Below are 16773 nucleotides of genomic sequence, written 5' to 3' on the forward strand. Positions count from 1 at the left end.
GTTGTGTTGTGTTGTGTTGTGTTGTGAGCCCTTGCTGATGTCGGAGTAAACCCTGTTCATTCATCTGTCATATTCCATAAACCTGCTGGATCAGGACACTCTGTCAGATAGGTGGATAAAATCTCTGCTGAGGGAATTGGTACTGGATTTTTGAGACCAAATCTGGATTGCGAGGCTAGTTTACCAAAACATCTAATCACGTTAACCGCGGCTACACAGTAACTCAGAGCAAGCTTCTTACAACCACACAGAGTCCGATCATAATTAAAATCTGGAAGGAAGCAAAGGGAGCCTAATTAACTGGCAAACGGGCTTTTCTGTCGCTGCTCTACGGCTGGTATCAAACGCGCTGCAGCGGTTGGCTTTGCCTCAAGCCGTCTCTCTGATGTCCACAGCCTTGAGGTGCTCCATGCGGGGGAAAGCTTGGATGCACCAGCTCCCTCACTGATCTGAACACGGGCTCGTTCTGATCTTGCCTGGTCTGTGCTTCCATTTAAACCAGGCTACTTACACATGCTGAGCCCCCTCTGTGCCCTGATGTTCCAGAGTTCAGCTTGTTTCCTCTGTGGCTGGGTTAGTGTTTTAATTCAAAAGGGAAAAACAGACATTAGACATAGCAGAGATAGTAAGGGTGTGTTTTAAATAGTTACATACACTCATGAAAGTTTTATTTAAATATTAATGGTACAGTATAGTAAAACATTAAAAATTGGTACAAAAAAAAATTAGTCCATGTTTGGAATATACTGTGCGATATTGATTGAAAGCTAATTACGGCTTTTAGGTTCCCGAGCATGGGAAATTACATGTTAATTGGTTGTATTAAAAAAGTTAAGTCAACCATGGAATACTGAGGTCAAATAATGACTGTACAATGTAGTGTAATATTGACTAACAGTGTTTCCTGTCGTAAATGAGGCTGTGTATCGACAAGGTGCGCCAGTGTCAGCTACACTCATGGTCATATTGCTCCACCCATACGGGTATACCAAAGGGACTATACAGCGTTCTGAGTCAGGAGAAAGAGAGAGAGAGAGAGAGAGAGAGAGAGAGAATATCAGCTGACAGGATAATCCTCATTCGAAACATGTTCTCTTATTAATAATTTAGTACGTGAGCAACATCTTGTGCACTGCGCTATGTTTTCACCCTTTTGTGGAGTCTCGGGAGAAGAGGAAATGGACTTTCATGACTCAGGCATGTCTGTAGTTAAATCTCAGTCTATCACTGTCTGACGCATAACCCGAGAGACACACAATGGTGGACGATATGACAATATCATATCTTCCAAAGTTCACAGTTTCACAATACATGTTCTCTAAGTCAACACCCCATATAAACTATCGTCACTAAGGAAAGACCAGGAATAGTCCCAAACAGGTGTTGCCGTAAACCTGCTGGCTGCAGATGAAGTGTTGTTATGTTGAGAGATCACTTAGGAACAACATCCAGAATGCTTATATCCAAACTAACTTTCCAAAAGCATGTTACATCTCCCCATTCTTTTCAAGTAGACCTTGCTGTGTAAAAAAAATTTCTTTTTGTTGTTGTTGTTATTGTTAAAATTGTTTCACTCAGGGACTGTACATCCACTGCATATTCTTATATTTTTACATTTCTTTCTTCTATTTATTACACATGTATATATTTCCTTTTTTTAATATATGTCTTTATATTACCTTATCTATTCTTTTTATTATTATCTACTCTTACTTACATTGTGCAAGTTGAGCTGGCCCCGAGCCCAAGAATTTCATTACTGATAGTGATGTCCACATTGTTATCTAGTAAATGCCAATAAAACTGGAAACTTGTTGTTCTTCCAAAATAAAATAAACAAATAAATATGTTGTACCACGTTTCTCCTTTTTTACTTGCTTAGTTTTTAAAATATTTACACTTGGCAGAAAGCTACTGACATTTCTCTGCGCTCTGTCTTAAAGTTATCAGTAATTTTTTTTCAGTATGATTAGCCATACACAATGTCATCTTGACTTAATTTTTATTACCAGTTACTCCAAAATGTGTTGAAGGGTGGGGTTGTGTAGTGGTCACGCAACTTTGTTCTCTTCAAAGCTTAGGCTACATTAAGCACAGCGCTGTATTCTAAATGTGTCGCCTAAAAAATCAGTGAAGACGTTAGTGAAGAACTCTGCTTTTAAAAATACACTTAAAGCACAACCTTTTTTTTCAAACTATACCACAACCAGATAGCAACTTCCATATTACACATTGCTCTTTAACACAAGGCCTTTTATGGCCCTTTCTCGTCAATCCAGACGTTACACATTGTACCACTAAAGATCAAAGAGCCTTGGAATTGGAGGTATGTCCTGCTATCTGTGATCAACAGTGGAGTATGTGTTGAAATTCACAGCAGGAGGGAGACACTGAAAACATAGCTGTAAATCCACGAAAAGAGCGAAATAAATGAATTATTTGTCAGTATTGTACGGTGACCTTTTTTTTTGTTTGTTTTTGTTTGTTTTTTTAAACACATCCATAGCCCTGCTGAATGTGCAGTCTATTTGCCCCTAGTTCATTTGGTTAATCTTTTTATGAAAATATTATGAGAAAGAATGGTTAATATGATGTGTACATATAGGCCTACTCTTCGGAGCACAATCTGACCTGTTCAGTTTAACGGTTCATAATTGGTTTAGTGGGAGTCATTACCTGTTCCTATGACCTGATTGAGGGGCAGCACGTGTGGGAGAGCGTGGAGTTTGATGCGCGAGGAGAAAGAGTGTTCAGTTGTGAGGAAAAAGAGATGTTTAAAAATATTGTTTCTGTAAGTGCGCAGCGTCAAATACATGAGGAGATATAGCCTATGCGACGAGACGTACCTGTGGAAGCCTGTTTCCGCCACTTAAAAGAAAAAAAAAGATCACATCTCGTTATTTACACATAGTATCTCATTATTTAGAGATTATATGTCGTTATTTAGAGATAGTATCTCGTTATTTTGAAATATCACCTCATTATTTTGATATAGTATGTCATTATTTAGAGATACTATCTTGAAATTTTGAGATGGTATCTCGAAATCTTGTGATAATATGTTGAAATAATGAGACACTATGTCATTGTTTGGAGTTAGGCTACACGCAACAGAGTTAGTGTGAATGCTGGGCCCATACTGTCTCTGTAGAACTTCCCCTGCATGATTCTGTTGAAATCGAACGACTTGTTGAGTACATCGGCATGTAGAATAAACCTGTGCCTCAACGCCAGTGTATAGCGTGTACAGAATCATGTCTGTGTGTACAGTAGTTCCCTAATTATTCATCAGGCACATGCACAGATAGACCCCAGGTGGTGCTCAAGCACCTGCCCTTATGGCCTCCGTCTAGATAAGTGACCCTTTTGCAAGACATTTTTTCTATTTCTTTCTCTAATTTTACATTTTAATTTTTAAATTTGGCCCATGGCATTAATTCTCAGTTAAAAGCGTGTTGTAATGCCCGACAACTCCATTTGAGTTCTAATTCTGCGAGACCGCACAAGCTCCTGCCCTTCCCTCTCCGACTTCCCTTGTCAAAGCCACCACAGTTACCTCACGCATATCGAGCGCCCTGCGGAGCAGCATCCATGTCTCCCTGACCAGCCTTCATTGGTGACAGCCAAGTAACAATAGTGTTTGCCTTAAGTCTCATTGTTTGTCACTATTGTGAAATTAAACCACTATTAAAACATCTCAATACAGTCAGCCTAACTTAGGCAATAGCCCACAATTTAGCTTAACAACAAGCAAACTAGCCTGGTGTAAAATAGCGTTGTCAATGAAAATGAGTGAACTAAACTCCGGTTCCTTTGTCAGGCAACTGAAACAGATAAATATGCATTACGTGGTAAACAGTCTAAGCAATCGTGTTTGGATATCAGAAACGTTAGCCGACCTGTCACCCATCACAAGAAAATGTGCAAATATATGATTCCCCCACTGTTTACATGCTCATACTGATTAGCAAAAGCTTTAAGATATAGCTTAATAAATGATCGATTCTAAAGGAAGTCCAAAGGCCTTTACAAGCTCAGATTTGAATGTTTAATTGCTCATCTAATTTTATTGAATTCTTATTATAGGCCCACAGTTTATTTTAACTACACAAAGTGGTTTGGGGATTCTAAATCAGAAGCTAAATATTAGTATTTTGTCAGCATTATAGTTGAACTGACCTTATATAAGTTAGGTCTATATTACAACGCCTGCAGTATTCTATATCATGTATTTACCTTAAATATTATTAAAACATTGCCAAATGACGAACAGCCCATTAAAATTTGTCTGCAGAAAAAGTAGCCATGTGGTAGGGTACTTGAAGTTGGGCCACTGACAGTTACAGTCTAGTGAGGCTTATTGTTGTAATGCATTGAAATGCATCATATTGACTGTTGGTCTATTTTTGGGAGATTAACCCTGAATTATCATGCACAACATTTGTCTCATTTACCAATCGCAGCATAGTGCCAACAAAGGACAGGCTAAGAAAACAGAAAGAAAGGGAGCTACAGCAGGCAGCCCAGGCCCAGTAAGGAGGACGAAGGAGATGAACTGCCACCTGAGTGTATGGGTATTGAAATAAATAAATACGCAAGTAAGTAACAGTTGTGCTACTGTAAGTAACTTCATATATATATAGGCAGCTGAAGTAGTCAAAACACTAGTCAGTCTGTGCGCCGTGTTATCCCAAACAGAAAGCCTGACAGAAAGATACTATGCATGTCTTCTAAAAGTCCTAGAATTTCACGATTTGTGAATCCACATCTAAAAGAGCTTTCAGTGATTGAATCCATGATTGTTCTAAGCTAATTGTTCACTGGTCTCCTCTGCTGTTGACGACTGACCGCCAGAGATCAGAAACATCTCAATTTCGAATTAGTCTGCTATCTCGAAATAATGAGATAATATCTCGAAGTAATGAGATACTATCTCTAAATAACGACATACTATCTCAATATTTCGAGATGGTATCTCTAAATGACGACATATTATCTCTAAATAATGAGATACTATCTGTAAATAACGAGATGATATCTCTAAATAACGAGTTGTGCTCTGTTTATTTTTTTTCTTTAAGTGACGGGAACGGGCTTCCATACGTACCAGACACACTTGGGGTGGGGGGATGGAGGGCGTCCCGCAGAACTAGTTGAATGTCTGTTAGCACAGAAACTAATATGCTGTCAACTAGCGCCTATAGAGAGACGAGCTTTCCCCCGTTCCAATAGGACGACGGAGAAGAGGAGTCAAAATCCAGATAGCGCTTCGTGGCCTGGATTAAAGCCCGCGAGCTCCTCTGGCGACGTGGAACGGCAAGGGACCGACCAAATAGCGCACCAGACCTGAGAAGCCTGTGAGTCCCTTTAGCTCCGTGGGAGGGAGGAGATTTCTCACCTGCGTCTCCTCGTTACTGTCTGCTTCCATGTCAGTCAGACTCCTAAAGCAGTCAGATCTGTGAGTTTTTGTTCTTTCCTCTGTCAGAGTGAGAAGCCCATTTTTTTAGTAACCACGCACCCAAGTATCACTCAGGCCTACAACGGGATTATTTTATTTGTTACATCGTGTTATATCGATATCGTTATCTTTCTCTGTCTGCCGGCGTGTGTGTCTGTGTGTGCGCGCGCATAGCTCGCTTAGTGTGTGTGATGGTTTTCATATTGAATTACATGTACTTTTGTGTAAGGAAGGTGGACTAAGTGGGATGCAGAAAAATAGGAATAACCAGTTGGAGTAGTCATAATCAATCCAATAAATCTGCTTGTTTGTTTGTTTATTTATTTGTTTACCTATCTTTAATTATGTACTCACTGGAGATGATACATTGTAAGCCCCATTGACTTGTTTATTTTTTTTATTACCTTTAATACACAGTTGTGGTAAATTCTCATATGTACATCTGAGTATGTGTACATAGCTTTATTGAACTGAAAGTAGATTAGTAAAGGTAAAAGTAAAAGTGGAATGACCAGAACTAATTGGCCATTCTAGGCTATTTTGTACATTCTAAACGAAGTGACATGATCTAAATTAGAATGGGATTTCAGAAATACTTAGTGACCAACTGAGTATTACTGTCCCTCTGTATCCAGGTGAAGAAAACACTACATATATATGATTCCTACAGGTTAATTCTCTATTTAAAGCCTCTAGCTGTAGATACAGAACCAGTAAATGAATGATTTTAATGACATCAAGTCAGTAAATGCAGTAATGTAAGCAAATTTATGAAAAACACTCCAAATGTTATTCCCCTCCCTGTCCCTACGTTATAAATGTATGATTTATGGAGGGTAGTGTTATGAGTGAGTATTGCAGATAGCTTTTCTGAGGTCAGTGGGTGTGAAGGAGAGTCATGAAGAATGAGAGAAGACCTGTCACTCTTTGCTGTCCTGGAGTCAGTCAACAGTGTGAGGATCTGCTAAGCCAAGCAAGTCCATTTAACTGAGCTTACCTGCAGGTCATTCAGAGCTCTGTGTGTGTGTGTGTGTGTGTGTGAACTTTAAGGTGCAATCTATCTAAATGCTAAGCGAATTTGTCCCAGTACTCCTCATTAACAAGTCCTGAATCCCTCTGGAGTTTTCTTTTTTTAACTGGAATCTGGGAAAATTCTCTGCATGAGATGGAAAAAGGAGCGCAACACCTGGACAGACACTGTTGAGGACAAACAGATAAAGCTGCTGGAATGTGAGCCATATAATGTCATTAAGAAGAAGAGTGATTCCAGGAATGAACAGAGAATCCCTTCATTCACCAAGACAGGCTGTAGGACTGGCAGTATGTCCACATAATTAACATAATCAAGTGAAGGATTGATTTGATTTTCAAAAATGGATCCTACAGAAATTAAATAAGTACAAGAAATTAAATAAAACCAAAGCATGACCTTTACTGCTCTTTCAACACCTCCACAAACAGAGGAATCGAGGACTCCTCAGTGACATGAGCAAAACAGGTCAACACAGAAGACTGACAGACAAGCCTAGAGAAGACAATGAAGTGAAGAGGTAAAAGTGACAGAGTCAGAGAAAGACCAGAGTAATCTCCTGTTATAAGTCTCGATGAGGATCTGTTTACTGGCCTGGGATTTGTGTTTGACTTTTGTTTTTGGCTGTTTGTGTGGCGGTGTTGTTGTCGCTCTTGCAGTTGTTATCAGAGCTTTGAGACTCTCAGCATTTGACAATGCTAATTAGAGAGCATGTCAGGTCATGTCCCAGCTCACAGGAATCGCTCCCTACACATCGATTTGTGCACCACGCAAAACTCCAGTCTCTAATCCAATCTCCTCACAATCTATGAGAGAGAGAGGGAGAGAGAGAGAGAGAGAGACTGAGATACTTGAGTTCTCAGTCAGCTGTGGAGTTGTGCACGTGGGACGTGACAGTCATAAGTGATGTGAGATAGTGAGTGGGGGAACAGAGGCGTTAGATCCTCTCAGATCAGAGGCACACAGAGACACTAATGAACATTAACATCCATGATTCATATGCAAGACATGACTGTTTGACTGAAGGGTGGGCAAGCAGAATTTTAAACATGCTTCCTGCGAATCAACACAGTTCAGTGATGATGTTGATTTCTCTTGAAAACAGTAAAAATTCAAGAATGTAACCCTTTCACAATTATGTAACCACTCTGTTTTTAAACACAGTCCTGGGAGATTTTTCATTCAGCCTTCTCATGTTAATGATGCAGCGTCTTTCTCAGTGTGCTTCAGTCTCAAGTTGCACCAGTGATTATCGTGTGGCATGACTTACAGTAGTAACAGGCTGTTTGCGTGTGTGCTTTTTACCCAAGTTTCTTGCCAACGTAAATAGCCACGAGGGAACGGTGTTAAATGCTTGATTTTCCGCTTTCCCAGATGCACAGTGCACAGCTAAACCTTTAAGCAGGTGTGTACCTTGTTCAGCCTGTCAGCAGAACTACCTGCATCTGAGAAATGTGGAGAGTTGCTGGCTTTTCTCTTTCATTCATGATTTTACCTTCCACTTTTATAACACCCGGTGTGGATTAAATTGGCCACTTATTTAGTGCTGAAAACTTCCAAATGAAACACACACACACTCCCACAAACGCGTGCGCACACCCCACACACACCTTCTTTTCTCTTTCTGAGCCTCTGTTTTTGTCTGCCTATCCATCTGTCTGTCTGTCTGTCTGTCTGTCTGTCTGTCTCCTTCTTTCTCTTGCTGTCTTTTTTATCCTTCCAAATCATGCAGGCCCCTCACTGTGCCTTTCTCTGGACCTGCTTTATAGAACAGCATGCTGGCCACAGATCGATACCACACTTACAAACACACACACACACACACACACACACACACACACACAAACTTCTGTTATTTGTTTTGTTCTCTTTCACTCTCCTTTTTTTCTTTTCTGTTTCTCTACATTTTTTCTGCCCTACACTTCCTCTATTCTTCAAATATCAAAATGGTATGAAGGTATTTTTGCAGCATCCGTGGCATGCGCAGTGAGGAGGACAGGTGCAGTGGGCGTAGAGCTTCACAGGTTGGTGACCTCCTTGGTGACCTCCGTCCTTCATTCAAAACCTGAAACTTAGCAGAGACCCTCTCAGGTGCCGTGGGCATCACAAAGCCACTGACTGGTCACAGATGAGGCCGTCAGAGGCTTTGTTGTAAAATTTGAAACTGTCAGAGATTTGGAACGGGCTCATTTGCAAGATAACTACCTCTTTGATGCTTAATAAATGTAACTTAATAAATGAGTCAAGCACATTCACATTGTAAATGCATCATAGCTATGAACAGAGCAGAAATAAATAACTAAATAGCTTATATGATTCACAAATTTGGGAATCTAATGCAATTGTACTGTAATTTGTGAAACAAGATTTCTCGGGTTGAGAGATATCTTTGAACTTAATTAATAATGAAAATGTTGAATTAACAGATAGCATTCCTGTCTTTGTGCTCACCTCAGTGATCCACAACAGTGTGTGGGTTTCATGAATATTCACACACACACACACACACACCAGAAAGAGAGGAAAAAGTCTGCTCCTCGAGTATCAAAACTGTCTGATGTTTTGCTCCCTATGGAGGCACTGTAAGAACTCATGCTCCGTCATTACTCCTTCATTTCAAGAACAGTTCTCACCTGCAGCAGTTTCCAATGCACAGACCTCGTAATCCCAGTATTACTTCAAGTGTAGTACACCACTTTCAGACTACAACAGATGTCTGCAAGGAGACATCTCAAGAGGCGGTTAAGCATCAGTAAAGTAGGATGTGATCTGATGTGAAAATACTGAGACAGAAGGAGTGTTGGGGGTGTAAAGGGAGTAATATTGTTTTAAACATTGTTCTCTTGTTAACTGTAAGTGCGCTATAATTCTAGCTAAGCGGATGTTTAAAACAGAGCAGTGGAAAGACTCGTGCGTCCCCGGGTGTTCCAGGCTAGAATTAAGGACTAGCTCAACAAGCTGTCATTGGTTCATTATGAGCAATACATGTCCAATCATAAGTCTTGATTTATCGGGTTCTCTGTGCCATCCCCAATTTTTAGAACTACTGTAAGTAGCTGTACATTTTTTGACACAAATCACAAAGGCTGTACAATCAAATTTCTGCCAGTTTCAAATTTTATGATGAGACTTCTGTCCCCCTTGAGGCTCAATTATGCTCCCTTTACATATGAAAATAAATACATCCATTTCAAACGGTGTAGCCATCACTGCCCACATACTTCCACGCGTCCTTTAAGTTGGCATGGATGTTAAGCAATACATCTGCTAGAGTGCAGCTCAGAGGCAAAAGTTTCCGACAACAACAAACATGGCGATAGTGCGATAGTGGAGGAGGTCGTAATTATGTACCTGTTAAGAAAGAAGCGACATCATATAGATGTTTAAAATTCATTACTAAATTGCATAAACTCTTCTCAAAAAGTTTGCCATTTTTAAAATTTCTTTGTCATGTCTCGCTTGAATTATTAGCTACACTGCCCCCACGATTTGTGGTGGTACTGCTCCGTTTCATCCGTTTCTGCAAGCTTCCAGAAAACGTACAAATACGGCTGCAGAGTATGGATAGAAGGCTCCGCCCATATCCACATACGGAATTAACGCTGAGCAGAAATGAGCCTTTACCAGTAACCGGTCGTCCTCCTGGTGACACAGTGCAAAGTTTGTGTCTGCATGGACTCTGTACCCAGTCTCTGTGGAGCTCCAAAAGTGCCACGCAGACCCTCCGCATCGGAGAGTCGCTTCAAGTACAAAGTCGGCCTTTCGGTTGTAAGTGCTTTCCATCTAACCCTGAAGATTACCCGAAAGCGAAGGGACACTCCCAGGTCTCACAGCAGCACAAAGAGAAACAGAGAAAGGTTTGTATTGAGCCCAAAATTTATGGAAGGAATCAGATGGGATAAACTGTGACTTTTTAGATAAAATAAGACAGTTGTTTGCTGTCATTTTCCTAGTCAAAGGAAGGACATGTCTATCCAAAGGAGGTGGTAAAAATGCCCAGATGGATAGAGAGAGAAAGAGAGAGAGAGACAGAGAGAGAACCTCCAGTGCCCAGCACTGAGCGCACCTTTAGAGATTCAGTCTGCTCCGTGTGCAGAAAGTGCTGAACACCCTGACCAGAGAAGTATGTTCAGGACATGGTGCTGTCTCACCAACCGTTTCCTCAGCGTCAGTTACCTCTCTAAGGCCTTTCTCAGACCAGCAAGACATTATTTACGATCAAGGAATTACCTCCGCAAGTCAGCTGTTTTAATCAAGCACGCACTGCTCTTGGAAATCTGGCCACCACTCATGAGAACTGAAAGGAGATTGTGGACTGATTTGTGTCTCCAAAAGAACGAAACAACTGGTACAGAGCCCGGAGGTGATGGAGACCACGGTTATGTCGATGTACTGTATTTTTGACCCTCCACGTGTAGCTGTGCATCGTGAACACTTATCAGAACCCTTGCTCTGCAGGTCCCTGTCGGTGACACAGAGTGGAGCAACTTTCATCCAACTGCATATGACTCTCTACTGTCAGCCTGACATTAATCTTTCCCTCCACACCCACATCATACATGTAAAACAACAGAATACTTTGGTAACACGAAAAATGTGACTGTGCTATTCTTCACATACGACATTTCTTGCCAACTCCAAACTCTGTTTAATTCATGTGAAAATATGAAATGCGACATTCCTTAATTTTGGCGTAGTAAAATGCAGTAACCTGGTTAATCTTAATAATTTATGTTATAAACTGTGTGTTGAAATTTTTCTCTTTGCCTTAGCACAGGAACCCCCCGTTGTAGTTTATGATTATAATTACACGTCTTTTAATTTATTTTCCATCTTTAGGTAGCTAATTAGCATATTGTAACAACCTAATCACTGATATCTCTGTTAATGAACTTGGAGATAAATGAACAGAGGACGGACATTTTGCCATCGCTGATGTTATCATTACACAGAGATAAGGATCAATACACAGGGAAAGCAATATGTCATGTCTGTCCCACTGCTAAATGGGTTCCTATAGTAACAGTAACCAAAAGGAACAATAACAAAATGTCTCCCCTGATTCTCAACACAACGAGGGGCCATAAGCCCGTTCATTCATTTGTGGAGAGTGTAATTATGGCATTTTAAGGTGTTGGGTGATTTAATGATGCAGCAGCTTATTTTGCATTATTCTCTTCTGTATACAGTCATTCATAACAACAAGAAAATTGGGAAAATTGCTGGAAAAGCTTTTTTTCTCTCTCCTCTCTCTTTTCTACACAGCTAAGGTGCTACTCATGTGCTCTGCTAGTATAGCTGCCGGCTTTGCTCTTTCATTCGTAATCTTATGTTCGCGGTTCACTGTGTTGTACAAATGGGCTTCCTAGATGGGATTTTAATATCTAAGATTTGTGAGTGAGTCTCTCTCTCACACACACACAGACACAGAGAGAGAGAGAGAGAGAGAGAGAGAGAGAGAGAGAGAGAGCCCTGTTGTTTCTCTCATACTCTGTGCTTTCTTCCCTCCTCTCTTTGTACTTTGCTCTCTGTTTCTCTCCCATGTTTCTGTCTTAAACTTCCTGGAATATCAAAAAAGCCATGTTCTGCTCCCTATGGATCCATTCAAAGACCCCTCCCTTTTCCTTCTTGTTCCCCTTTAAAACCTATGCTATCATGTCATAAGCAGATACCCACGGGCCTGTCCAGGGTGTAGTCTTCTCAGGAGTGGACTGCTGTAGTGTTCTTTTCAAAGGAGTCCCAGCTAAAAGCCTTCAGAGACTTCAGCTCAGCGCAGCACTGCCATGATCTTGATGAGGGAGTGAAAGCAGGGCATCGCCACCCCCGCGCCCATATCTCCGCACTCTTTCTCTCTCTGAGCCACAGAACTGAACCGGGAAAAAAAAGAAAGAAAGAAAAAGGCAAATGGACTGCAAGAGTCTTCCCAGGTGGTGCTCTATACCTGCCTGCAGTCCTACCTGTAGTCTCAGGCCTGACAGCATGTTCTCTGGCTCTAGAAGGCCAGGATCAAACTGGGGTCTTCTGCTCAGTCTGGAGTGAATGCCCAGACAGCCTGCAGGACTGCCAAGACTCCCAATGATTCCTCAAACTGGAACAAAAACTCACTTGTTTGGGAAAGCTTCCATGGGATTATATTGGTTTTATGTCTCTACTCTTTAAGTCCTGGTTTCAGACTGGAGGAGTGAGAGAGAGAATGAGAACAAGAACAACAACGAGAGAGAGAGGACGAAGGAGAGAAATGTGAACCTAGCCAGAGACATGCCTCCAGAGCACAATTCTAACCACTGTTTCAAATGCGTTATGATGATATCTCTTGTAATTGATGGAGTGTGGTGTAACATGGTAGAAGCCACACATATGAACTCTTGAAAGTCCTGTTTTACTCAATCACACACACGCACGCACACACTGTGAGGAGCTCAGAGTTTGGATAATAAACCTGTGAAGCGGCTCATTAAGAAGACAGAGAGGGAAGTAGGAGTGATGAGACAGACTGGACAATGACTGAGAGAAATAAGGGAAATATGATTGCGCAGAGCCACTTTGGTTAATTAAAATGTCCCGTAATCACTATTTAGAGGTTAGAGCAGCTAATGGACTAACTGACCCAGGTCACCGGTGTGTCTGACGTTACTGAGCCAACATTACACGACACAGACAGATGAAAATACAAAAAAAGGTGTGCTGTGAGAGTAATACTTTGTAAATATCACAGAGCATTAAGATTTATAACCAGAAAATCAAACATGATAAACATTTAGGCGAAGCTTTTTTAATGTGTCTCATAACAGAGTCACTGGTTTTCTTTTAGACATTAGACTGGATTCCTGATCTCATTAAACAGAAGTCTCTAACACAGGCCCTGTGTCTGATACACGAGAAAATAATTGGAAGTTCTCACATCGTGATGTAACATCATCAGCTTGTGACACCTTCAAGACGTGACATCATCAGGATGTGACATAACTCTCTCTAACACGACCCTTTGTCAAACGGCAGAGGAGACAGGTGTAGACAACACTGACTCAAACAAACTAACAGCCCTAAACAAAGAAACAAACCTAGGAGCTACTCAGCGTGGGATTTTATCGCTTTTTTATAAATTTTCTCCAAAAAAAAAAAAAAAAAATTAATTGATAAAAAAAAATAATAATGGAAAAGCATAAATATGTGTAACTGTCAATGAATACAACTACGTACACATGATTATGTAACTGAGTTTAAAAAATAAACAAAACCTTACAGGTCAAGAGTGGTCAGCTCCAGTTCTGGAGAGCTGTAGTCTCCCTGGCTTTCATATCAACCAAACACTGTGGTCTCTGATTTGTCACAGGCCACACACGCCTGTACCCCAGGTCACAGTCAGCGTTTTATTAAGAGGGGACAGTGAAAAACCAGCTGGTCATTAGCCCTCCAGACCTGGGTTGGAACAGCTCTTATCCAGGTAAACCACATCTATTCATTTTTATACTGATTTGTTCATTTCATTTCTGTAATATTCTGTTTTGAAGTTTTACTGACATCTGGATGTTAATTCCATATTTTACATTTATTCAAATCAAAATGAGCAAAACGTCTGAGTACAGTAAATGTTTGTGTACCCTAACAATGGGCAAAACCACCATCAAAATGTATTCTGTAATTTACTGAGTGGAAAACAGCCCCAAATGTTAATATATCAAAATAAATTACAAAAATATGTGAAAATAAAATACCCAATTATGTATTCTGTTGGAAGCTCAAGGTTTAAGCATATTCATGAAAAGGAAGTAGAATGGACTGTTCCCATACCAGCCATGTGTCATGTATGTGGTCCTCTCTGAAAGGGCCATATCTGTTTCCATAGCGACAGTTCTTGGTTCTAGCTCTCTGAGACCACTTCCCCTGAGGTTACCCACATTAAGTTTGGTTTCTGAAACAGAAATGATTTTTTTTTTTTTTTTTTGCATAACCACATAAATTGTCATAGAGGTTAACATAATTTGTTTGATTGTATAGCTAACAATTTTCTCTCCTCTTAAAAAAGAGAAAAGCAGTAGCTGATCTAGAGCATGTGGTGCTTAATCTGCAAATAAAGGTCTAAGTGTTAAATTTAGCGATTTTTATTCTGTTAACTAACATCACAAAAGCTTGTTTTAAATTTCAGTTTAACAATCTGCAAAAAAAACTGTATCCTAAATAAAAACAAACAAAAAAATTCACAAAAAAAATAAACCACAGTAACAACTAACACCAGAGCATTATACAGCGCATGAACATATTGTGTTTATTTGTTTTGTTTTTTAAATTCTAGCTCACCAGATAGCTTTGAAAGTAACTGTTATTCACGAGCAGAAGAATATGCCTAAACAAACAAACAAATAAATAAATAAAACATTTGAGTGGATGGTAAAGTCATATTACAGGCCCAAATTCTTGTGGATGTGATGTGCAAGAATTACGAGCCTTTTTGAGATCAAAAACAGCTGCTGGTAAAATATTACTCAGGTCTGTTATTGTATGTATTGAGTGTGAATGGTCTACACTCAAACCAATCACATGACTGAATTTAACCACAGCATATGTGAAACAAACCATATGACACAGAATCTGCCACAAAGGTACTGGGAGTAACAATAACCCTGTAACCCTGATTCCCTATTGACATACCATAACCCTGACCCCCAAACAACATACCATAACCCTCACCCCCAAACGCCATACTGTAACCCTCACCCCCAAACAACATACCGTAACCCTCATCCCCAAACAACATACCATAACCCTCACCCCCAAACGCCATACTGTAACCCTCACCCCCAAACAACATACCGTAACCCTCATCCCCAAACAACATACCATAACCCTCACCCCCAAACGCCATACTGTAACCCTCACCCCCAAACAACATACCGTAACCCTCACCCCCAAACAACATACCATAACCCTCACCCCCAAACAACATACTGTAACCCTCACCCCCAAATGCCATACCGTAACCCTCACCCCCAAACAACATACCGTAACCCTGACCCCCAAACAACATACCATAACCCTGACCCCCAAACGCCATACTGTAACCCTGACCCCCAAACGCCATACTGTAACCCTGACCCCCTATTGACATACCATAATCCTCACCCCCAAACGCCATACCGTAACCCTCACCCCCAAACAACATACTGTAACCCTCACCCCCAAACGCCATACCGTAACCCTGACCCCCTATTGACATACCATAACCCTCACCCCCAAACGACATACCATAACCCTCACCCCCAAACGCCATACCGTAACCCTGACCCCCTATTGACATACCATAACCCTCACCCCCAAACGCCATACCGTAACCCTCACCCCCAAACAACATACTGTAACCCTCACCCCCAAACAACATACTGTAACCCTGACCCCCAAACGCCATACCGTAACCCTGACCCCCAAACGCCATACCGTAACCCTGACCCCCAAACGCCATACTGTAACCCTGACCCCCAAACAACATACCGTAACCCTGACCCCCCATTGACATACCATAACCCTGACCCCCAAACGCCATACCGTAACCCTGACCCCCAAACGCCATACCGTAACCCTGACCCCCAAACGCCATACCATAACCCTGACCCCCAAACGCCATACCGTAACCCTGACCCCCAAACGCCATACCGTAACCCTGACCCCCAAACGCCATACTGTAACCCTGACCCCCAAACAACATACCGTAACCCTGACCCCCTATTGACATACCATAACCCTGACCCCCAAACGCCATACCGTAACCCTGACCCCCAAACGCCATACCGTAACCCTGACCCCCAGGCAACAGATCTTCATAAGAGCAGTTTTAGAAGAAAATGTTCAGGCAGTCAATGAAAGTATATACCCTTTGTCAGCTTGTTCTTTTGCACCAACACACACACACACCCTCTCTTTTTCTCTCTTAAGTCACTGTTTTTTTATTCACTGTCCATGTCCTCCAAGAATAAAGGTTCAACAACCTGCAGGACTAAGACAACATGTATTGATTGGACCAGGAGAAAAGGCTGCTTCATTCAGCTTATAAAACAGGCTGTGGAGTGGAGCATAGAGCATCAAAAACACAGAGAGAGTAATCATGTTTTAATGATTATCTCTGTTTCTATGGACTGTAAGTGTTGTAGCTATGTGCAGTTTTTATCTCTCCCTCTCTCTCTCTTTGATCTGCAATGCATCACATCTTTCATAACACATTTACACTCCTGTTATGTGTATGTTAACAAGCTCCCTTAAAACATAAGCATCTCTGCCCATTCATTTATAATGA

The 16773-nt window shown here is 41.1% G+C and overlaps 1 protein-coding gene across 1 annotated transcript in view; it reads right to left on the reverse strand.

Moving 5' to 3' along the window:
- Positions 1–16269, reverse strand: part of LOC115815236 (glycine-rich cell wall structural protein 1.0-like) — a 51250-nt gene extending 34981 nt beyond the window's left edge. Inside the window, exon 1 of the mRNA XM_030778194.1 lies at positions 15165–16269. Coding sequence (XP_030634054.1) covers positions 15165–16269 — 1105 coding nt within the window. The remainder of the gene's footprint in view (positions 1–15164) is intronic.
- Positions 16270–16773: the final 504 nt, after the last annotated feature.

This window comes from Chanos chanos, chromosome 6 (assembly GCF_902362185.1).
Source record: "Chanos chanos chromosome 6, fChaCha1.1, whole genome shotgun sequence".
Classification (NCBI taxonomy): Eukaryota; Metazoa; Chordata; class Actinopteri; order Gonorynchiformes; family Chanidae; genus Chanos; species Chanos chanos.